We start from the raw sequence: 26767 nt of genomic DNA on the forward strand, positions 1-26767 counted from the left end.
TCAAATACGGTACACTACCAGTACAAGAACAGTATTATAATTGAGTTGTTTTTGTAGATTAAGATATCGTATAAATGAATACCTAGACACAGATACAATTATAATTATATATTACATACATATAAATACTTATTCGTTAAAATTCAATAAGGCTGGCTGAAGTTTATAATTATAACTTCTGTTCAAATTTAATGAGTTTTGACAAAATATAATTTGAGGATAACATACAAAAAAATTTTTTTTCAAAATTAATACCACATTTCGAATAAATTTAAAGTTATTTAGAAATACATTGAAACTTAAATAGAGTAAGAAAAAGTGAAAATGACTGATAACATGGATAAAATAGCTAAAGTGTAAGTAAAATAACGATTACTTAGATTATTTGTTTACCTCTAGGATAAATATCGAGTCTTCACAACAACAACTGCTTAATAAACACCTGATCAAATTTAATTAAATACTATTCGTACGTTGATCCACGAGGAAAGCATGTGAGAACTGTGACAACATACAATCACAGCCTTACCTTACCTAATTGTATTTTTTAAAATGAATACCAGAATAACTTGTGTGTCATACTATATTCTGATCTTGTCAATGACGTATTTGTTGTTGGTAATACCAAGCAACAATAGGCAATAAGACGAGTTGCGACTGGCAAGACCACTCGATGACACGACATTACCACGGTAAATGTTTGCTTACGATAAATGGAAAGCAGTAAGTTCAGCAAAGGGCATCGCTTCACATGAGGAGAAGGTTTGGAGTTTATTCCAACAATTTCGGTTGATGGATAAAACTGCGGCTGAGTTTCATCTAAATAATGAATACTTTTTTACAATGATTTCCTTGGTCACTGCTTAAAGCAGTATCTCAAAATAGCTCTTTTATTTCTATTGATATACAACTATTCAAATAAATATAACGTCCTTTAAATATTTTTCAGTCCTTTAGCTAGACCAGGATTTGACGCTTTTGATATGTCAGCTCCATTATTAGTACAAATGAATTCAGAGGGCAAATGGGAAAATTGTAAACCAGATAATATGGACGAAGAAAGGCTAAAAGCAGTAGTCCAACATTTAGTTAATTCTAAATCAATATCCGCCGCTCAAAGTTATTGCTGTCAGTGTGCAGCTGAAAATCAGGTCTTTATTAATCAAATATTGCTTCTGTTCAATGTTTACCTCAATTTACGATAGTCTCTGTGATATTTGTTTTACTTTTATTAATTAAACAACTTTATAACTTGATCAAAAATAAATTGTATTTTGTATCAAATATGGTGTTGCCTGAGACGACATTTTATTGGATTAAACTGTATTTTACTTTAATTACATAAATAATAATGTATAATATCTAAACTCTACTTAAACACTTGTACTTTGTAGAAAGTAAGTGGGAAATCAAACTATGTACCAGTAATCATGATGCCTATATATCCCGCTGACGAATGTCCGTTCGATATGAAATGTGAAGTAGAAAAAATGAAAGAAACGGGTAAAAAGCCAACTAAGAAAGCTGTAACTAAAGAACAAGAAAAACATACAGAAAATATCAAGGATAAAAAGAAAATTAAAAAACGAACTTTTGTTCTACAACGTCTCACTGATTTTGATTTACTTTCTCAATGGTAATAATAAAACAACAAGACATTTTATTTTGTTAAAGACTGTAGGTTTTTCATTGGGGTTATTGGTTTTGAAATTAAAGCTTTTGTTTGGTGCTGATCATTTTATTGATTTGATTTAATTGAGATACCTTTTATTGCATTAAGTACATCAAATAAATAAATTAAAAATTAATTGGTAAGTATTATAATGATGTCTTAGGGTTTTTAAGGATTTTTAATGTTATTATATTTTGTAACAAAAACACCAGAAAACGAATTAAAAATATTTTTAATCTATCTAATAGTTAAGTTTGTGAGTTGTTTAATTTTAATATCTAACAAAAGTTTTTAAGTTCTAAAAGTTGCCTGCCTAATTTTTGTATCAATAATTGATTTAAAAGCAAAACATTTGATATTAAATAACGTTTTCGGTAATGTACAGTGGCGCCGTTTTAAAACCTTAAGGTATATTTCTTATGTGACAACACTAAGTACCTACTTAATCTACATCTCTACAGTTAGCACCACAGACTACTTACTACTGAATCCGTGAGTCGTTCTACACGTTTATGGTCGATGGATGGCCACCACCGTGTTGGTCGTGAAAAAATAGAGTGCTGAACATTGTACGATTTTTAACATTGTATATTATTATGTTTTTGAAACAAGCACATAACACGAACAACCAATGAAGCATTCATTATTATAAAAAATCGTACAGGTGAGTGAGTTAAACAGTATTTTATGACGGATATGGGGTTCGTTATATCTCATTCCACTTTTTTATGTTTTCACACCTTATCCTTTCAAAATCCCAGATAGAGCTATTCAGCTGGCAGTGCGTTTCTGCGCATACAACTATACCTATTATTATATAGGTCAGTGGCTGGATCTGATAGATTTTTTACGAAAAGGTCAGTGAATTTCGCCATAAACCGTGGATAATTGCCTGAGGAGATTTTTTTTTTGTTAGTACGAGTGCATGTGAATCCTGCACCGCGTGAAAAAAAAATATTCTCACGCTCGGAGACCTTTATGTCGCTGTTCTTTTTTTTTAGTTTAAATACACATGGTTCGATTTCCTGCATTTGTAACAGACGAATCACGTATGATACGTGATTTAAAGTGATCAACATTTCTTTCGATGTGAAAGCATATAGTTCTTTAATTTGTTTTTCTCTGTCCTTTTTTCTATGAAATGAGGAACAAGATTAATTTGGCCTTGATTCTGACAGTGGTTTAGTTGATAGGTATTCAGTAATGGCCTTGTGAGACCGATTGTGAAGTTATTGTGCATTTTGTCTCCATACATTTTGCATGCTAGTAACTTGTTGCTTTTGTGACTACATTCAGTTCTATAATTAATTACTAATTGAGCCTTAAAAATTGAATATAACATCATACACAATCATTGTTTTTATTATTGACAGAAGTATTTAAATAATTTGCTACAAAATCAATGTCAAATGAATCATCTTTTGTGCTTTGTGAGTCTTTTTATTTACAGTATTTTAGGTTAATTTCAACAAAAATATCTTTTTGTCAATGTTTGATTTGTTTTTATACTATAAAAAAATATGTTTATATTATTACTATAAAAAAGTAACAGAAGTGTTTTAAATTGTATTAAAAATAATGCAAACACAATATTCAAACTCGATCAAAAAAAAAATTTTTCAACATTTCAACATTAATATTAAACTTTTCACATTATATGAATTATATTCAGATGCAGAATTGCTTCTTTAATATGTAACAGAGAAAACATTTTTTTTAAACCATTCATTAACACTCAAAGAAAAACTTCTCTATCCATGAAAGGAAATTTTAAGAACTAGGATGTATAGACCTAGAAATTTATAATATTTATATAAACCGTACAATGTAATATATTAGAAATATATAGTAAAGTAATATTGGAATTGTGTATATTTTGACTATGTTAAAATTTTAAAAGTAGTAAGCACTTGTTTATATCTTTAACAGCAAATGAGCGGCATTAATCTTTGAAAGACAATTTTCTGCATTTATTTTAATATGAGTTCAATTTATATACAGATAATATTGGTGTACATACGCTCATTATAAATGGTAGAGTCCAACATTAATATTATTACATAACATATTATTGTATTTAAAAAAAAAGTAATTCTTTTAATTGTACCGATGAATTATACTAGATCAGTCAACATTGTGTATTCATTGCATTATTTACCTTGACATGGAAATACTCATGCTAAATGTATAATTTAATCCACCAATAACAGAGTCATATATGTTAGAAATTTCTTTCTGTATATTATAATATATGCTTTTCATTCAGCCCATTGTCTATCAAATAAACTAATACTAATATTTTAAAACAACTTATGTAGAGTTGCTTCCAAGTATATATAATTTTAAATAGTTTTATTCCATCTAGTATGAATATGTTGTGAATCATATACCATACAAGGCATGTTACTCTCCAAATACTTACTTGTTTATAAATAAGTTCTTAATAAGAAGTAGTATTGAAAAAAGAGTACCACATTCATATAAGGTAAATTGTAACCTACAAATAAATATATATATTTTTTTTTAGGTAAACCACCCATGCAGGACTAATTACAATTAGCAGATAACAGTAAGTGTTTTAGTAAATTTTTAGCATAATATTAAACAAATTGAATATTTCTGTGACACAAAGCATTAATTTCAGATTATATTTAGAATGGAACCATCATGTTCACATTCCAAGTGTGACTTGTACGAGAGAAACAAAATCTCATATGAAAATGTTGAGACTGACTGTGACAACAGGCTTGCTGAGAAGTCGGGCGATTCATGTAATGTTAGGCAAAAAATTGATGATCTTGAACGTGAAGATTTTGAGGAGGAAAATAGAATGCTAAAGCATTGTTCCAGTATGATAGTTGATGGGGAAATAAATGCAGGACCACGTTACTCTGGTAACTTATCGAGTGCCAATTCAAGTCTTGCGTCTAGTTCAGAGACTATATCGACACTCTCAAATATGATAACAAATGACTTTAGCTTACCAGGTTGCAGCAAAACTGATGATTGTGAAGGTAGTAATGCCACAATAAAAAACATGATATACTCCCGAACTCCACTTTACTCAATTGTAGAGCCACCCCCCAAGAAAGTAGATTTTATGCAAAAACTGTTGAGTAGTAATTTACAAGAAAAGAAAGACTTTCCTAAGGGGAAGTTGTATAAAGGTGATCTGATGGAACATTCAGGGGATTCTGATATATGTGATAGTAGCGGACAATCAGGTCGGTCAAGTTCGAATGCTTCTAGTTCTAGTTCAGATAGTAAAGAGTTCACTGTTCCTTCAACATCAAATGCTGAGAAGTTATTAGGATTGGATGACAGCAGCAAGAGGAATGGAAGTGGCAGCTCCAAGTCATCTGTGAGTTTTGTCTTAATATTTTATTTTACTAAAATATCTATAGGTGTGTTTATAAATTTTTTCCTCTAGTATTTGGATCCATTATATAGTGCTAATTTCGGTTTACTACACGTAACGATTTCATCTTTATTCTGTTAAACCTATGATATGATTCTATTAAACATTTAAATTCGTGAATATGATAGTTGAACTTTGACGTTGTCTATTTGAATTGGTATTGGCTCGTGTGCGGATTTTGGTTTCAAATTATAATATATGACAAGTTTTAGTTTCATCGGAACGCGTAAAACTCTTTCAATATTAATATTAACTAAGATTATTTCTTGTCTGTTTGTGTTAAGGCTTTTCTTATCACATTTTTTTTTAATATTTTCTCTCCACATTTTGTTTTTTTAATATTACTTTTATTTTGTTTGTTTTTAAATAAACTTTAAAGGACTATTGCAATATTTTCGAATATAATTCGAAGAAAGGGACATATAAATATATATCTAATAGGGATGTTTATTTAACATATATATGTTTCCTTTAATTCTAAACTGAAAGATATGAATAAACAAGCGTGAACTCAAACAATAATGCGGACAAAACTGCGGGCTATGGCTTGTAATATTTATGCTATAGCTTGTAATCAGCTAAAATGTAAAATAATGACGTTACATTTATTTTAATGAATTTTAAATATATACATATAAGGTTTTTGGTTGTAGTTACAAAATGTATCCTACAAAAGATCTCATGTCATGTATTGCAACAAAGATGTCAAAGGGAATATGACCTCTAAGTCATAGGCTACCGAAACCACCCGGGAACGCCATATTGCTTTGTTGTCAAATATTTATTTATGTTATTTACATAATCATAAAATGCTTCCCATCCAAATGTATTTGGAATGAGAATCTCTCTATCAATAAGCAATCTGAAATTTCAGTCGTTGAATAAGCAAGAAATTTAAGAGAAGGGTTTTAAAAGTTTTTAGTTTCTCAAATAAAAATCTTAAAACGAAAAAACCAAAGGCTTAGCAACCCGTCAGGTTACCGGTGCGTGTGCGTGACGGGTTGCGGAGCGGATGACAGGTGGTAGACGCTTCGCGATAAAATATCCCGACAATTCCTATACAATGTACCTGACAGCAGCCATAATTAAAATGTCCGAAAGAGATTAGATGTAGATAAATAATGCATTTATATAGTTAAGCTAAAGTATGTCGGGATCTAATTAATATTGCAATACTGAAATCATTCAAGTTTTTAATTTGTTGGGTGACGCTTGTAATTGGTTAAGGTTGAATAATTTGCAACGAGCCTATAACTGCCCAGTTAATATCAGAATTTAAAATGCATGCATCGAACACGTGTATTGATTATTTTTGTCGTGGAGTCTTCGTAACTAGGCTAGGGAAGGCTACGTTAATTTGTAGTAAACGAACTGACTTGTGTAGCGGAACCAATAGGGTGTGTTTACTGTTTATGCTATCAATTATAGAGTATTGCCTTGTCCATTTCTACATATAATATTCCATTAGAGGCACAATAGTAAAATTGTCATATAATGTAAAAACAAGTATATAATCAAAATATTATTGAACATAGGAGATATTTTTAGTATATGTATATGATAAAAGAAATGAACAGGAATGAAATTTATGCCAATCGGAATGAAAAATTGCCAGCTCAATGATTTTTTTTTGCATATGCACAATATTTTTCGTCTAAAAAATCCGAACGATCCTCAATAAAAAAAAAAAACTAATTCACATTTTTTAAATTCTCAATTAAACAAAGCGTTATTACAATTAAAATTATTAAAAAGAAATATATTTATGATATAAAAGTTAAATAAACAAATTTTAATATAATTTTGTAGTATTAAATACGTAGGTGTAGCTTGTTGCAAAATCCGTTAAAGAGTAATTTGATAAAATAACAGAGTAATTTGATAATAAGATAAAACAACCATTAGTGGGAATTGAATATCGAATTCAGGTATAATTTAAAAGCGTACAGGTTTTATGGAATGTAGGGTTCCTTCAATTGGTGAGCACCATCCGGCAATCCTTCATTTCGACACGTGTGGAACAGTCGCTTTCATTAATGCGGAGCCTGCGTAGAGTCATTAGTCCAATCATTATATACTTTAGGAAATGTAATGTAAATGTAAATGAACAAAGCTTATTTTTGAATTATTTGTAGGGAGGGCTAAGAACAGTTGACGGTTATTGAGATTTTGCTCTCGATATCTCAATAAACATCAACCGTAGGTTAAAAATGTATAGGGACTAAATTGTAGAACGTAAATGAAGCAACAAAAAAGTATCTTATTATAATTCTCGCATCACGAAGCTCAGCCGAGTTATCGCAAAAAAACAAAAATTCAACCCTATTTTCAAAATGGCGGCCAACGCACATAGCAAAATCGAGGTCGACAATTTCAAGTTAAGCTTTTCTAAACCCCTCCTACAACATATCTAAAAATCAGCCTTCTCGGTTTATTTGAATTTCTCGGCCTGTTTTTGTCGATAATGACTGTGGTCTACATATAATTAAACATATTAAATTAGTCATATGTTTTTGTTTATGTCTCGTAATACCATTAAATTGGGTATTTTAATAAAAAAAAATCGACACACTTGTTTATTTCGACAACAAAACAAATTTATGCTAAAGAAAAAAAATTAACATAGTTCATTTTATAAATATTAGTTACGTCAAATTTGCACGAAAAACACTGATATAATCGGTAGGATATTCAAAAAAAGAAAACGAAAAAAATCATTAATGAAATAACAGCTTTGTTAAAAACATAAAACACAAAAATTGGTATCGTTTATTATGTACAATTTAAATCTTAAGTTCTTAATAAATGAATTTCAATGATCTTAAGTGTCTTACATAACGTACATAGAACAATATTATCTCTCTGTAAACACATATACATATAGTATTTATATTTACATTGTTTGATGAATATAATAACGAAACCTGTGTGGTATAAAGTTGTATTTAAATAGTCATGGTTTGTTTCAGAGCTACCAATATTGCGACGGCGATGACGACTCGGATGACGATGTCAACGAGGAGTCGTGGTGCACGTGTCTTTCATCGCATGAGGTAAGTAATGTGTATAAATCTGATTATTATAAAGAGGTTGATAAAAACTTTCATATTAATTCAGCTAATAATTTCAGAACGGATAATACGTATCAACATAAATAACATATTTATTTTAAAATTTTATTTGAATATGTATTGGTTTTACACTCTGCTATTTGAACCGTTAGTTCAAATATTAAATAAATATGTAAATAAACGTGCGTGGAGGTTTAATGGTAACCTCATTTGTGACAGCACGGAGCTAATTCGTAGTGGCAAAACCGCAAAACATACCATGTCAAATGTGTACTGTTCCAGGTGGTCTGTATAATATCAACGACCAACGTGTTCGACAAAGTTGAATGTTTACATAACCGCTTAGTTAAATTAGGATTAAATTCCTTTGACGCTCGTTATAAAATCTAATATTACAATTTTAATATAAAACTAATTATGTACCGTCATAAGGCCAAAGAGCTCTTGACCTCTAGATAATTATCTTATAACATTTATTGTTGTTTAAAAATTTCGTGAATGACGTTTCGATTGTATTCTATTATTATTGTTTTATTTATAAGAACAAATAAATAATAATTAATTAATCTTTAATAAATTAATATCAAAGGATGTTTTCAGTGTAATGGGTAGATAATTTGTACACAAATCGTTATTTTTAAATATATTCGTTATAAACAGATCGACGTGTTTGCCGTCATTATTTATATATCACGCTGTTTTCGGATCCCTCATACCGTACAGGACATCCTCATGAAGGGCGTTGAGTGTAAATCGCTTATGTGCTCATCACTACCATCCTCTCGTTTAAATTTTTAAATCGGAACACTATATGTAGTGCTACTTATATATTACGTTTATTTACTGTTACTGTTATATACATGATTCGTTTTAATTACGAATAATAGAATTCTTTACGAGGCTTAATTCATTATTTATCATTGATTTGTTAAAGTATGTCAGAATTCGACGCAATAACGGATTTTTAGTCTTTTATATAGATTAGTATGGCTCTACTAATTACGCTTAATTATATATTTGAGTGTATTCGGTAAGCAAATTGCCGATTTTGAAATAAATGTCGCCGATGCTCTCGTTAGTATGGTGTTGTGTATAAAAAAAGTTCGGCCCCAAAGAGCAACAGACAAACATTCGCATTTATGATATTAGTTTAGATTTGTAGATCGACGAAATGTTTAAGGGAAATTACATTGCCATTATTTATCTATCTATATCACAGATAAACCTAAAAACGGACAAGTCATTTAATATAAATATTTATTATATTTGTTTTTATTTATATTGGTTATCAAACATTGCTATTCAAACTTTTACAGTAGATTTACAAATCCATCAAACTGTAGTGTTGTTTGTTGGCAAATTAAAAGCAATTCAAGTTTTGCGTTGCGGATTAAATGTTCAGAAACGACAAATAGATAAAATATTAATATGGTTTTGTTTGCAGGACGATGACGAGGAGGACGAGCCGGAGCCGGATGAAAGACTTTGGGTATGTGAAGATTTTGTCATCATATTGTAGTTATTTAAGTAATATTTTTCGAGAGACTTATTTTCTGATTCTAGCCGTCTAGCATTAGAGTTATCGTAATTTTTTATCATAAGGATTTGGTATTCAAATACCACACTGACAGTCGGATTGATGAGATAAAAGTTAAATTGAATACTTTTCATCTAGTAAGGAATATTAGAAGCAGATTTGAAGTGTCATTTTATACTTCCATAATATTTTCACATAACTTTCATTTATGTTATATATACGATATGAATAAATGTTATATATTATTTACTAGAAATTATCATAGGATATTGTTATGTAAATATCTATAAAGTTACGCGACTCAAAAGATAACGCAATAATCCTCAAAGGACTTAAAGCAAAAGTGATTATTTATCGATGTCGCATTATTATACTCTGGAAAATCGAGTGATGTGTCATTTTCAAAAATTAGTAATAAAACTGTTTACGACGATATCAATCCTCATTGACTGATGGTCGACAAATTATGAAACCTTCTAGATGAAGTGTAATTGGAGAACTTAGATGTACGACACTGAAACATAGATCGTAGATATTATTACTATATGTTTTCTGTTTGATAGAGCACATATTGTATATCCATCTTCAATTTTCTAATATTGAAAAACGTTTTTGTCTACCGTAACTTGTTGGATTATGTTTTTTTGTGTATCATTAAATCTTCTACTTTTGACTTATAAAATAGTTAATTTTGTAATATCTTGTAAATATGTACGAATTATTTGTCGCTTTAGTGTGTTCTTTCGATATATGTATATGTGGAGTTAGTACGAAGGTTCTAATTAAAGTTTATTTATAGAGAAAAAGACGCTACGAGCCGCCTCGGCCGCAATCAGCGAAGAAATTCTGTCCAGATGGAAGCGTTGTCGTCGGACCGGGGTCAGAATGGCCGAACATACACGCCAATATTGCACTTCAAACTAACAATGTTCAGGGACCTCCTGAACTAAAGCAGTGGCTCAATAGGTAAGAGAAAATTGACTATAAAATTCGCTCTAGTAAACGTTTAAATATTTAACAACTGTTTCAGTAAATATTTTAGTAAAACCAACGATATATTTTGCGCCCCATTTGAAATAACATTTCACGCGATAGAATAAATATCTGAAAATTTTAAAACTGCTGTACAAATGTAAAATTGAAAGTATTAAAAGCAATCTCTCCAATCAATTTAAATGTTATAACATTTTATTTAGTTTCTCGCCGCTAAACCAATTTGGAAAAGCAGAATGTAAATTTTGCGAAACTTGTTACGCGTTAGCAGCGACGCGGAATCACAACTTTATCTTCGGTAGAGCTAGCGTGTTCGATGCTCACACGAGCATTATAAGCTGTCGGCGGTTTTTAATGCTATCAAGTTATCACCTCGATTTTCAGGGAACTTCGCTGTAAATCGTTTTAAAACGTGAAATTTTAACAGGGATAAACTTTTATACACAACTTGTTGCCTCAAAATATTTATATTAAATTCAATAACTATGTTTTTTTATTTTATAGTATTTCTATACAACTAAGATTTGTTTTATCGTCGTTTAACAGATGATCGGATATCTATCCCTTTCTATCATCATCGATTTTACATTTGAAAGTAGAAGACACCGAATTGTTTTACGAATCACTCTTTGAGCAACATTTGTAGATAAGCCGACTTTCGAACGTTTGGTTTGTTTTTCAGTCTCGCTGAAATGCTCATTAATACATGAATAAGGAAATTACGGTTCGTTCTCACTCGATGCCCAAAATAATGGAAAAACATTAATGTATTCTGTAAAGTTTTTTTATTCAGCACATCTCGCTGGCTAGCTGTCTGGATAATATTTAGGCATTACATACATGTAAAGTAGTGTTTTAAATTTAAATTTGTTCGCAATAACATTGCGATCCCGTTTTGGCTCTTGTTGCTAGCATTTAAAAAAGGTTTATTGTTTATATTTAAAATGTAATCATGTCTATAAACACTTTTTAGAAACTTAAAAATGTTTGAAATTTCTAGTAAGTATTTCATTTATCGGTTTTAAATTAAATGAGACGAATGTGTTAGAAATGCCTTACTAAAACAATACTGAACACAAAATAAAACTTATACTAGAAGAGCTTCACGTTTCGGAAAGGTACCTGTTATTTTTTCTCGTAAATACATAAATAAATACGGATGCGGAACCAACATTGCACAAGAGGCACTCGAACTCGATCGTTTTTTTTATTTACGTTGACGCTAAATCAGTACCAATAACAGTAAATAAACTGATCAATAAAAATCATCAGGCACGTGGATTTTTGATTTTCTTTTAACACTGATTATTATATAAGTCAATATATGTTGAAAAGGTTCGAGCGTTCCTCATTAAATACCACGCTGCATGACCATCGATACGTGATACTGATTAACGTGAAGAAAAAAGTAGTGTGAATATTCGATAATATTATCGAATAAGTGTGTGTGAAGAAAAAAATATTCGGATTACAAAGATTATAATCATCCAAAGATTATTGTACGAAATATTACAAACAACAATGTATTTAGATGCGTAATTAGGACATTTTTATTATCCTCATCCATTTCGGCTATTTTAGTCGGTCGAACAATGATTGAGTGATTCATGAAATTGACCACAAATTGAAGCTTAATGTTACGTTGCGCTGTTTCGATTATGGTCTTTCAGCGTACTGGAATTTGTCAAACGAATATTCAAATCGTAATGTCTGTTATGTCGCTGATTTTTTCATAACGGAATCCTATAACTTTTCGTTCATTTCATTTCAAAACGAGACCCTATTGAATGTTTACTTTACATTTTTATATGTTATCGACTGTTTCATTTACCATGTTGTAGTTGTAAATGCCCTCACGCGTTATAAAAAACTAGAGGATCACACGCGAATCTTCTCGTTTATTCAACAGATTTTTACTAGTTTCGAAACCTATGACAGGTTTTTTAATTTAATTTCATTGCAAACTAACGACTTTTGTTCGTACGATTTACATTTGCTTTTTTTTTTATAGAGCCATAGCGCCGCTCTCTACGTGGCCAGTAACTTTTTTCCGCTCTCTAAAAACAATTTAATAAATCCTGATCAACTAAGGCTGGAGCTCTTCAAAATGAGACTATAACCGATTTTTTATGTGCAGCTATCGTCCCATAATTACTGGGACAAAAATCAGCTAACGCTAGTAATACATACGATGCCGTATATTGGGTCGAAACTCGCATTATTAAGTTCTCTCTTTTTTTAGATTTCAATCATGGTCTAACGGCGAGAAGATCCAAGCAATCGACGCTCTGATAAACCGCTGTGCCGCGAGTCACGTTCGCTACATGATGAAGGCTATCGAGCCTCTCTTCCAAAGGGACTTCATATCTCTCCTGCCCAAGGAACTGGCTCTTACCGTTCTTGGATATTTGCAGCCGAAAGATTTATTGCGAGCTGCACAGACTTGTCGGTATTGGAGGTAAGGAATTGTATTTATACAGATGTATATTGAAATTAGTTTTGTTTCTAAACATAAACAAACAATCAATGAAATAAATGTATAGAGATTAGACGATTTAATCGCTATCGAATTATATAAATAAATATTGGGTGTGTAGAGATTAATTGATATCCTTCGAGATTAGAATTGTTCCTAACTGATACTTGTTTTGTTTACTTAGTATCTATTCTAAAGAATCTCCAATATAAATGCTGAATACTTTGCCTCAGTAAAATGTTTAACTAAAAATAAAAAAGGGTCGGATAATAATTAATGATAATTCCTATATGTATATATATATATATATAACTGATGTTGGTAATAAAATATATAACATACAAAATTAAATTCTTTCATAAATTAACACAATTATAATATACAATTTACTAATTGATATATCACGTTTTTTTTCATTAGGTTCCTGGCTGATGATAATTTGCTATGGAAGGAGCAGTGCCATCGCATAGGTCTCACTACCCTCAAAAAGATGCCCAGGTCATTACCACGATGTGTCAGCCCCTGGAAGGCAGCCTACATGCGCCAATCGCTGATTCAGGACAATTGGCTACATAAGCCAGTGAACAATCCAATTGTGATGCGTGGTCATGACGAGCACGTTATAACGTGTCTACAGTTCTACGGGAACCGAATCTTGAGCGGAAGTGACGATACCACATTGAAAGTCTGGTCAGCCATTACTGGGAAGGTGAGAATCGAATTTGTTATAAATATGTATATTCAGTTCGAAAGTTGACCAGAGACTTCGTTTCCCAAAGGCCAAACTCTGGCTCTATGGCTGTATTACTTATCCTGTTTAATATCTTAAATGAGAAACTGAGTAGCGCTCAACCGAACATTGTGAATTTATGCTCACACGATTGCAAAGGCATAAAAAAAGCTAACCAAAGATCCGTCCCTCCCTTACACGCGAGCGAAACGCCGAGCGGAAATTAAATATCAATTATATTTTATTAAGTAAAATGTTCATTAATTATTGCAATCGTTACATTTTTTTATAAATTTTAATCGTATATCAACTTAGAGTATTATAATAATGACTTGTTGAAGTCTGTTCTGCTGTGCCGGAACACCATGGCAAACTCTACAGATCAGCTGTCTGGTTATACTTATTAAAATCTTCTTCCAGTGTCTACGAACGCTCGTGGGTCACTCTGGTGGCGTGTGGTCATCGCAGATGGTAGGCGATCTCGTCATAAGCGGCTCTACCGATCGGACCCTGCGTGTATGGAACGCGAAAACCGGACAGTGCCTTAAAGTTCTAGCTGGTCACACATCTACCGTCCGTTGCATGCATTTGCATCAGAAAAGGTAAAAATGCTACCAAAAATTCACCATAACTAGTAATCACTATAGTTATTTATATAATAAATAAATTACATTGATTTTACATATATAATAAGTCTGTTTTTGATTACGAATAATATTATTGTAATATATAAATGTTATATGCAATTAATTATGTCATAGTATTTTTGTTGCTAAAACTTTGTGTATTTTGCGAATGGAATGTTTGAAATGCTTCGTTTTATAAACATATAAAACTATTAGCCGAGCGAATGAAAGCTATTGTAATTGAATTTATAAAACTCTATTTAAATAAAGTCCTAAGTCATACAAAACTGAAGCGCAACTGCGCCGTTGTGAAGTTAAAAGTTATAATATTGTATCAATTATATATCAATTCAGATATAAATGTTTTCTTTTAGGTTGTTTTTTTCATATAATAACAAAAGATACTTCATTGTTAGCGCGTGCGAAAGGAAACTAGAAGAGGCTTAACTTGTTAGATACAGCTCCTTAACTGGCGAACTTGTTCTCAATTATTTTCTAATTCTATTTTGTTTGATACTGTTTCAATCATTGTTTGTTCTTCGAAGTGCTTTTTAATTTATGAGATTGTGTGTTTAGGAAATGAATAACAAAAGGAAAAATATAAATTCATTAACATCTCGACAGTAGTCGTTTCTATGTTCAATTATATATTTAATTGACGTGTTATAAGTTAATTCTGATATTGTTTACAATGTATATAATTGTTAAGGCAATTATAATTCTATACCGACAGATTAAACTATTAGAAAAAATATTTTAAGAGCACAACACTCCAATCTTTAACGTCATAAAACGACCCCTTCAGTGTAATTATTTTAAGTCTACCAAGATAATGGTGAGCCGAGCCCCAGTGGCTGGTACACGTGAATCTTAACCGAAGATTGTTGGTTCAAATCCGGGCTAGAAACATGTATGTTGATGTGCTTGATTTATGTTTTTAATTCACTTCGTGACTCGTGAAGGAAAGCATCGTGATGGATCTTGACACATGAAAATCTGTCACATTTCTGTATCCAAAAGTCCGTTTAGAAACAGCATCTTGGAATGAGCTCCTAAACGTCGACTTCCAAATAAAATCTATAAACATGTTACACAATGCGTGAGATGTGTCGCGTCGGATACAAAATACGTGCGATTTTTATGTATTTATTTAATCTGCGGCATAGCGGCGATAATTACGTGAATTATACATTGATTTAAAACGGGATAAGACTGATCGGAACCGGAGGGACCAAGCAAACTACAACCAACTGATGACATAATGCTATAATAACGTCGTCTCTATATAAGGGGTCTCTATTGAATGCAATATTTATATTATATAACGAGCGATTTTAAATACTTTGTTTATTATACTCTTATACACTTTCAAGGTGAAATATTTATTAATAAATGCGTTGCGAAGTAACTGATAACATTCATAATTATATAATAACAAATATTTGATTTATTTATATTGCAATGTTATTGTATATCTTCATAAACAATTGTCGTTATACTAATTGTGTTCATAAAGCGACGATCCTCGTATTTGTATGCAACATTTTTTTTTACATAGAATGAAATATAAATTGGAGCAAAAGCGTTCGAATACAAATATGTATTTTTTTTTTAAATTAAACTCTTTGCTTTCGATATATTAATTTTAAAACTCGATACGAAAATACCTGACTAATTTAACTGTTCCTAATTATAGCCATGATAAGAGCTCGCGAATATATATACCTAATTATTTTCTTTTTAAGTATGTATAAGAAATAAAAACGAGTTGATATATTTTTTTTTATTATTATTTTTTTAAATTTATCTGTTATTTAATAAATTATAATTAATAAAAATAAGTAACATGTTATTACCATTAGAAGTAACATAGCGTCATGTAATGATCACTGACCTGTGATTGAGAAATATATATATAAAAATATATAATATTCAACAGAATGTTAGCTTTATTTTGTTTTTAATAAATAAGCAAAGCGATTAATCACCAACATATTGCCGTTAATTTAAAATGTATAAATAACAACTCGGTTTATGTTATCAAAGTCTGCTAAAACTATTAACGTATTTTTCAGGGTTGTATCCGGTTCCCGTGACGCAACGCTTCGTGTCTGGTCGATTCCCGACGGTCGCTGTCTCCGCGTTTTGGTCGGTCACCTAGCGGCAGTCCGGTGTGTTCAATACGACGGCAAGATGGTAGTTTCCGGTGCATATGATTACTTCGTCAAAGTCTGGAACCCAGAGACTGGAGAGTGCCTTCATACGCTCGCGGGACACACAAACAGGGTATATAGCTTACAAGTAAGTGGATCAACCTTTTTATGTGGTAGTAGACTGATTATATTAAAAGCATCTTGCAATAATTAATTGTAAGAAACTTCTAGAATTAGAATCAGTCCTGTGAATTATTTCACCTGAGTAAATCTCAGTTATATTTGAAAAAGAAACAATTGTTTGTTATAACTTTATATAATATACTACAAAATTGTATATATCAATAAATTATCTGATATCTAATTAAAAAAAGCATACTTAATAATTTTAGACTTGTCTCTTTACATAAAGTAATGTATGTATATAAATTATTATATAAGAAACATCTCATTTGCTTTATATATGATATAAGTTGTTATTAAATACATAAATGATTTTAGCTACTTTTGAAATTGAATCTTTGAATATTGTATAACATACTAACATATCTAGTTTTTTCATAAAGCACATGGAACAATTTTTTCTCATGCATACTTAGTGTTGCACATTACAAAGTTATTTTGTAATCATAATTGTTTAAGCTTAAAAGTGACGTGCCCTTATTATATACATAAATATGCTTTACAATGTTAATGAGATTATGGAACCTTGTTATGTTAAAAAAAATATGAATCATAATGCCACTTGGGTATTAATAATTTAAGAATTTCATTGGCAAGTAATGTTAAGTATATTCAATCAGAAAAAGATTAAAGTTATCAAATATGCTACATGCTATTAGCTAAATATGTCTGCTATATTATGCACTACAAACAGTCCTTAATTGATATATCTTTATTTATAATAAAAAATATATGTTTCCAAAGCACGATGACAACTCCAGTCTACATTCACCTATTCAACAATTAATAACAATAATTAATCAAGAGCTCTTTGATTTATATATACAGAGAGTAATAAAATTAATCTTTCACATCACAAATATTATATATTTGAAGTAAAAGAGGTACAACAAAGCATCCATGAATGTTAATGAGATGAGGCAAAATAACTTAATTTTGTCCGACAACATAGCTTACATTAGATAAAATTTATTTACTTTTGAAACTGGTGCTAATATTGTTGATAATCTTATATCATTTGTAACAATTTTTAATATTTTTTGTAATGGTCTTACCAATAAATATTTTAAAACTGGAATGTAAGGACATACCGGTTTCGGTAAGTTGACTTCACAATTTTACAGTCAGCTAAGAAATGTAAAAATAATCTTAATAATTACTTAATTTAAACACAAAGGTTTCAAACATTCTAAAGTTATCATCTGTTAACATGTTCATGAAATATAAATCGTTAAACATAAAATTAGCAAAGGAGTTTGGGTTTGGATTTATAGTCTAAAATGTTTCATTGTTGAATAATTTTTCAGTTTGATGGTGTGCACGTTGTTAGTGGATCTCTGGACACATCGATTCGTGTCTGGGACGTTGAGTCTGGACAGCTGAAACACACCCTCACAGGTCACCAGTCTCTCACCTCTGGAATGGAGCTGCACTCTAATATACTGGTATCCGGCAACGCTGATTCCACTGTCAAAGTATGGGATATCACAACTGGCCATTGCTTACACACACTGTCAGGTATGTCTTAAGTAGAAACTTGAACTTACTATCTTCTGTATGATAAATTCCAAAAAATTTAGTTACTTAGTATGAATTTAAGGTATATATATGATCCTTGGATATATCAAATTAAGTTAATGTTTATAATAATACAAACTTTTTAATAATTATTAAATAAGAACATTATTTCTAGTAATATCCACTGGGAAGGTAAAATCAAGATTTGAATCCTACTTCATATTTTTATATGTATGAAAATGGAAGGCATTGAGATATGATATGATATGTGTGATGTGCTAGAAAGTGTACATTATAAATAACAGTTTTTTACTTACTACCTTTTCTTGTTATAAATTATTTATTATCTGTCAGCATATAAATTGTAATGTTAGAAATTGATAAGCCAAAAAAATAATTAGGGTTGAAAAATTTAGCATAAAAATATTTTAAAAGATTAATGCCCTGGGAATCGGCAAATTGTTTATGATAATCCAATAGATACATAAATCAAAATAAAAAAACAGCAAATAGATTTAGTGAAAAAATATAGTTCAGAAACAAAAAAAAAAACAAATTTATAAATACCCTAATCACATCCAATGAACCATTAAAACCCAACTAAAGTTTTTGCTGAAACCAAAATAAAATAATACTTAAGAGTATTTATTCAGCATTAATTTAATTATTGAATAACTTGTTTTATTTATTGTGTGGTTCGTAATTATGTTTAATGGACAAAGATTATTTTGGTAATGTCAAGTGTTATAGACATGAACGAGATCGATTAACACGGTCAAGAAAACTATGTTAATCGAAAAGTTTCGAGTGATGATTCCACATATATCAAACACTATTCCTTATGAACAGTTTTGAATGTCAATTTCTAAATAAATTCTTATATATTAAGTACTTCCAACTCACACTGTGATCACATTATATGGAACAAATAAATCTGTTAAAATTACATCTTTTAGAATTATCAAGTTAAAAAACGTTTGAAAGAGATTTCTCTTTCCTCCTCAATCCTCATCAAATAATTTTCCAAAGTATACTTCCAAATATAAAAAAGGACACCTGAAAAGGGTGCAAATAAATCGTATATCAATTAAAAAATAAAAATAATTGCTGAAATTCATGAAAAATTATTAACAATTTTGTTATTATCCAATTCTTAAAACTTACCTTAAAACTTACCTTAAAGTGACAAATATCCAGGTTTATTTATATAATTCTTTAAGGACTTAGACAAATCTGTTCAAAATAAGAATAATTATCATATTGTTCTATAAAAACACACACCACTTATAAGAAGTGTTTTAAATAAAATCAATGTAATAAAAAATGGAAATAATTAATTAATGTCACAATACGATTTGAAAGAATGTATTAGTTCAATATAAACATTTTCGAAATCAGATTATGTACATGTTAATGACAAAATGGTGTATATAAAATACATAAGCGCAGGATGAATTTCAACAAAACTCGTCATTGCTAGTATATGTATGTATGGGTAATTAATAATAATAACAACAACAAACCTCCTTCTTCTATTTCTTTAATCTTTAGTAAATCTTCCAGTAACAACAATGAACAAAATATTGAATTAATCTTCTTATAATAAAAAACTATCTAGCAAAACACTTTTACATGGGTTATTTTTTAGATTGCTCTTTACATGGACGCGTCGCTACATATTTTTATCAATTAATGCACTTGTCAAAATCAAATGACAGATAATGATTGCCATTAGAATAATAAATTTCATTGATTTTATATGAATGTAAAACATCAAGGAGAATGAAATAGTCGCAATAATTACCTTAAAAAATAGATGCTATATATATACCGTCTACTATGTTTATTTTTCAATTGACAGCTTAAATTCAACGAATGAGGAAGAAAAGTTTGTTTTATGTATTACTTATTCAATCTTTTTTTCACAGGTCCTAATAAACACCAATCGGCTGTGACATGCCTTCAATCGAGTAACCGCTTTGTGATCACATCTTCCGATGACGGTACCGTCAAATTGTGGGACGTGCGCACTGGTGAATTTATTCGGAATCTCGTCGAACTCAGTTCCGGAGGTTCTGGAGGCGTCGTCTGGCGTATACGAGCTTCCGCGACCAAGCTCATTTGTGCCGTCGGTTCGCGTAATGGTACTGAAGAGACGAAGCTCCTAGTGCTTGATTTCGACGTACCCGGCGCTTGTAGGAAATGTGATGAATAGCATCGACTCAACCGGCGCATTGTGCGCCGATATGCCAACATGTACGCCCCGTGGAACTGCTAGGAAATGAGGAAGGTCACTAGCCTCATCCGCTATGAATGACGAATCAGTTTGGAAATGTATTAGGGCAGCAAGCGAAAAGTAATATTTTGCTGAAGTGAGCACCAGTATTGCACAACACAGCTTTTCAAGGTCATATTTCATAATAATTACTCATGCATTGAACATATTTCATCATCGTCATTTTTAGCGGTATAAGACATTTGATTAAATATTCCAACTCATTAATTCCTTTACTTTATTATGGAACGGAATGAATATTTGATCTCATTCAATGAGTTTGAGCAGACCAGAAGCGTACAGACGGCATCGTCAAGTGGATTGTGAAACTAATAATACAAAGTTTACCCACCGGGCTTGACATGGGAAGAGTTGAAGGACCGTATTCATATTCACAGTGTACTCTGATTACCTTTACATTCAATACCAATAAAGTACCATCCATAATTACATCGTAGTTCTAACAGATAGTTATTACGATTTTTTCTCAATGGCATATAGCATGGTCCACTATATCATACTATTCACACTGATTTTGGTCTACGCTTGCCTGTTAACCCCATTGTAACTGGTGGCGCTGTACAATCTCACATTGCCAAGTTTCTGTTACATTGTTATTTGCTTCATTATCCCAAAGAGTTATGAGGTTATCGGATCTTAGTTTTAGTTTACGTTAAGATGATTTTATAATTTGACTCCTTATTTAAGTAGGTATGTTTTCGTTCAATTTAATTGTAATAATTCTTTTACTATTTAGTTGGAATTTAATGGAATGTTATTTGTTTATACTGGCGTGATTGACATCAATTATTATAATTTAAATTTTGTTCAGATGGAAATGTCAATTTATACTCTACTGTAATAAACTATAAAGTCAACCATACACATGAAAAAGAAAGAGATAGAAATATTTTTTAGTTTTTGACAAATTAGTGGAGTGTTTACAACAGAATTGACACAAATGTCAAAATAGACATTAATAAAAAAGAATTTAATTTAAAGGGTACTCGCATGGAAGGCTTTTGGAATGTCATTAAATTACAGAGCAATCGGACAAACTTTACCAATCGGAAATATTCGTAGTTGTAATTATTTTGTTTTATAGAGAACTAATTTACTTATTAGTTGAAAACCAATTGATCAATAATGTGTCAAGTGAAATTATCTGTTTGTCTTTGACAATTTGTAACATATACTTCGTCACTTAGATAATAATTAAATAACTCGTAATCTAAACAAATACTCATTAACTAAGTATAATTAATGCATTTGTTGTAAAAAGTTTTATAATATGACAGTAACAGCAGTAATAACTGTATCATACCATACATTATGGTTATTGAGTTGTTTTGCAAGTATTTCATCTCTTACAGTATTTAAATGTATATGTTTACTTGTTTGATTGTTTGACCATGATGGGCAAAGTATAACCTATGAAACATATCAATTGTATACGAATATTTCCAATATGTAAGGATTTTATCAGATCTGTATTAAACTATATATATTTTTTAATTTAATATTTATTAGGGAATCCCCTATAAAGTATTGAAACATTTATTTCACGCCAGTTTTTTTTTTCTGTAATATTAGTAATTTGATTAAAATTTTATTAATTGATTAATCTAATTTTGAATGATATAATTAATTTTGTTTAGTTAATTTATTGAAAGACAAGCGCCACGAGATACCGGATCAAATGTGTTACTTGCAATATAAATTTAATCTAATACAATAATATTAATTCTATGATAATAATATTAATTAAATAATTTTATAATAATTGTTTTGAATATAATACATTTTTTTTTTTTTTGAAAATATAATCATATAATCAAATGTATAATCAATGGCCAGGAATTTTATCATTTAACAATTTGAAATATAGTCGCATAAGATAATTGTATGTCTATAATGTATTGAAGTATATCAGACTTATTGTAACACCAAATTAAAACAATAATCGATTTGATGTTAGAATTTGCATAATCATTATCAAGTCAATCTGATCTTTGTATGTCTGCAGGGAAACCAACATTGCCACTCACTCTTGCTATGTTTTACAACTACAGATGCACCCTTGGCGTGTCTGTCATTTTTAGTCTGATTTGAGTGTAATGAGTGCGTGAGGTCGTGTTGGTTAGACCTGCTTTAGATTTTAAGAGGTAACATTTGTTGTGTATATATATATTAAATAATATAAACGGTGGATCGGTGGGCAGTCTCGAGCGCCACCTTGGTACGGTCTCCGACATTTCGACGGCTACTACCGGAAGCGGACTCCGCGTTATCTATTGCTGATTAAATAATTAAACGAAGACTGAAGAATAGGTATAGTTTAATAATTATAGTATTTAATAACGTCAGTGGAAAGTTAAAAAGGTTAAAACCAAGGTGGCGCTTTGACATTTTATCTTTCCACGGGCGGGCGTAGTTATTCCGTTGCGAGCGTACTTTTTTTCCCACCACTGCACTGAGCTTTCAGACCCGTTTCCAGCGGACTTTCTCCAATTTTTATTTGTACTCGACTGCAGTACACCTTTGAGATTTTGTTATGAAGACTTAATCTTATACATTTTGTTAAATTATCTGTATTTAAAAAAAACCTGTTGAAATTTTATTTCAATATTTATTTATATACTTTAAAACTAGTGATGTTGCTTTTAAATTATACTCATAGAAGACGTTTGATAGGTACTTGTGTATTGTCAACGTTGTGTCTGAGTCAATTACAGTGAAATTGTTAATACGCGCAGTCGGGTGTTATTTTTTATATTGTCTTCTTGTTTATTGTCACTAGTTACTAAAAGCGATGCGTTTACGCCATCAATTTACTATGTAATTTAGTATTTAGACTTAATGTAATAATTTCCTTGCTTGCCTAAGTGGCGCCTAGGAATGAGAGGGTGGAGGTAGCCACAATCGTACTATGCGGTTACACAACCACCCGAATAATCAATTTACTCATTGTTTATGTATATAAATAATTAAATAATACGTTGATAATCAACGAGATATCATCGATATAGTTATATCGATTTTTTTAATCGATTATCAATAACGTGGCTCAATAATCGATTTTATCAGCCGAAAAACTCTCATGTCTAGGCCCACACCGTACATATTATGTAACGATCGGTTCTAGTTTAGAAAATTGGATGATGAATTTAAAACAAATTAAATCAAGTTGGTTCAACAATAAGTTCGAGTTTTATTTTTTCGTCTATTCGAACACTTACTGATATTATTGAGGCGCAAGAAAAATTCGATTCTATGTAATTTTTATATCCTGTTTCTCTTATTTTGCTTTTATTGTACTATCATTTTTAATAAAATCAGTTGTTTTCAAGTTATTTTTGTTTTATTATTTTTAAAGCATACATAAAATATTGAGTGTAATTTAGTTCATTAAAAACACGGCAGAATAATTTATATCTGACAGAAACTATACTACAATATATCCATATCGAATCCAAGTGTCCCAGTAACACTTATTAAAAAAAAACATATCACTTAGGTATTAAATGTTTCAATACATAATACTATTGATGATAAATTACATTATCATCAATCTTATTCTGTTTATGTTTTCTAGTCACCATTTACAAAATTATAGAAATTGAATCTTTGAGAGGGGAGAATTAATTATTTAAAAAAGCATTTCGATATATAGGTTTATATTTAGTTATATACGTTTATACAGGTCTCACTATATTTTAAATTTCTCTGGTGTTATTAAAAAATATTTATTTTATATAGATAGTATTACAAGGTTTAATTTACATAATATTAAAGGTGGTATTCAGAGGTTGCTTTTATTTATATATTATTATCACTTTAATATTATTTCAAATAACACAATATCATTTGCCACTTATCCTTTTATCCATCCAAACTTTTGGAAAAAATTTAGTCTAAATGGCGACGAGTAAGTATTATTGACATAAAAAAAAAATCTTTATTCAAGTGTTATTATAATGAACAGTAAGTTTTAGAATGAATTTAGAAAGTTATCGTTTATTTTTAAACAATATATAAACATAAATATAATACTTAAACATGACCAATATATTAAAAACTATTAAATACATTTTACTTATAAACTTATTTTATTTTACAGTTACTGTTTCTTAGTTAAAATATGACTATTTTCGAGCCCTGCTATAATAATTTCAATAAATATTTTTTGTATCAAGAGTAGTAAATGATCTATATATCAACGCAGATTCTAAGGAGTCGGATTTTCTTTGAATTTAATGATTGAAGAATTTTACCCATAAATCAATATTGAATTACGCTTAACTCGAGAAGTTATATGGTGATGATAATTAGATTGCATTCACGGCCAATAATATTTGTTACCGGAAGTCGGAACAGTGTAGTATATTTATTTAAAACGGAACATCGACGTATTGTCGGAGGAGACAGTTGGAGCTATCGTTAAGGATATTCTAAGTTAAGCTCTAAGGATCACTACATTATCATCCGAAATATTTGTTTTTAATAAGAAATCATAGTATAATTTCTTCTATAATTTAAGAGTTTTTAAAAGTAAAAAATAGCTCTTCTTACTATGTAATTTGCACATGGATCTAGTTGCGAAGATACGATCCGCTGTGATTCCCGAAAATCAAAAAAATATATACCTTAGAATATAATAAAAGTTATCTTCATTTTCATTTGAATAATGTATTAATTGATTTATATCAATTAATGCCTTTTAATTTGATGTAACTGCATTTATATTTATAATAACTTTACAAACTTAACTCATAGTAAAGATAAGTAAAATAAATTTAATCAATATTATTATTAAACGTGCTATTGCAAGAGTCACTTTTTTTCCGAATGATGTACGTGTATCCAAGGCCGAATACTTTCAGCCGCAAGAACATTTGTATATGGTTTTTGTTTTTTATTTAAACCGGGAATATTAGTTATCCTATAGCGGTCATTCTCTAAAATCTCGGAAACTTTGTAAGGACCTACAAACTTTGATAAATGCTTTGTACATATGTTGTCATTATTAAAAAATTCAATTGGAACTTTAACCAAATCACCAATGTTATACGTAATTTCAGGAATCCGAATCATTTCTTTATTTCTGTATAACTTGATATCTTTTTTATTATAACTTTTATCGTCGTGGTGGTGTTCAAAGCCGAAATCATTTTCTGTTGACAACAAATACAATGTTAAATGGTTTATCTTGCCCTCCCACCACTATCGGTGTAGATCTTAAATGCACGGATAAAGTTAAAGTTAGTTAAATCGGTGTACTATATGTACCTTAAGAATGCAGAAAGATAATTGTAGATAGAAATTAATATGCTATTATTTAGAAGTGGTCTACCATCTTTCTTTACACAATTGATTTCAAAATTCTAGCTACATTGGCATCAATGTGACTATCCTATGCTAGATCCAGCAGTTCGTATGAGGTGTCGTTCAAGAGTACAAAAATATAAAAAGGTTATTCGAAAGCTTATTCTTCAAAAGACCCGAAACGCTACTACACTACAACTTAGTAACAATACAATTTAAGGCAAAATTGTAGGGATCGCGCAATTTCCTTTAGTACATTTGCTGAAATATCTCGTCAATCCGTGAAATTGTCAGAGTTTGTAGAAACTACCAGGCTTGGAACTTCCGTTACTGCTGCAAATTTTGTTTCACCTGACCGAATCTCATGGTGCGATAGGCTATTGGCAACTAATAGAATTATTTACAAACTGACACTTGATAAGGTATAGGGATTCTGTTAAAACCGCAATATCAATCGGGAGTAAACTGCACACAAGCACAGGGTGTACAAGATAGAGTCTCGTTCGTATTGGCCGTTTGGCGGACTTTTCCCAACTTTACTCTAAGTTCTCTATTTTTTTACAGAACGCAGAGGTAAAAACATTGTTTCTGAACATTCAAACACTTCTTTATATTCCTAATCAATCGATTGTTAATACTAATAGATATAATTAACGTTAACATTTTTTGCCAGTAATGTCATATATATTTAACATAACTGAATTAAAAAAAAATATTTGCATAGTTTTTCTTCAGAAAACAGTCCTTAAATTATCTTCAGTCTTGCCCAGAAGGTACTATTTCGTTATAG

At 30.3% G+C, this 26767-nt stretch overlaps 2 protein-coding genes across 2 annotated transcripts; both read left to right on the forward strand.

The window, feature by feature from the left end:
• Window positions 1-224: 224 nt before the first annotated feature.
• LOC125076094 lies at window positions 225-1736 on the forward strand. Its single transcript, XM_047688045.1, has 3 exons — window positions 225-356; window positions 950-1151; window positions 1395-1736. Exons 1-3 carry the CDS (start codon window positions 325-327, stop codon window positions 1638-1640), a joined length of 480 nt encoding a protein of 159 aa, XP_047544001.1. The 5' UTR covers window positions 225-324; the 3' UTR covers window positions 1641-1736.
• Window positions 1737-2166: 430 nt separating this feature from the next.
• Window positions 2167-23988, forward strand: LOC125075793 (F-box/WD repeat-containing protein 7). Its single transcript, XM_047687554.1, has 12 exons — window positions 2167-2336; window positions 4200-4241; window positions 4317-5033; window positions 8060-8143; window positions 9606-9650; window positions 10498-10664; window positions 12934-13149; window positions 13588-13876; window positions 14318-14499; window positions 16599-16824; window positions 18167-18377; window positions 20306-23988. Exons 3-12 carry the CDS (start codon window positions 4329-4331, stop codon window positions 20590-20592), a joined length of 2412 nt encoding a protein of 803 aa, XP_047543510.1. The 5' UTR covers window positions 2167-2336; window positions 4200-4241; window positions 4317-4328; the 3' UTR covers window positions 20593-23988.
• Window positions 23989-26767: the final 2779 nt, after the last annotated feature.

The sequence above is a fragment of the Vanessa atalanta genome, chromosome Z (assembly GCF_905147765.1).
Source record: "Vanessa atalanta chromosome Z, ilVanAtal1.2, whole genome shotgun sequence".
Taxonomy (NCBI): domain Eukaryota; kingdom Metazoa; phylum Arthropoda; class Insecta; order Lepidoptera; family Nymphalidae; genus Vanessa; species Vanessa atalanta.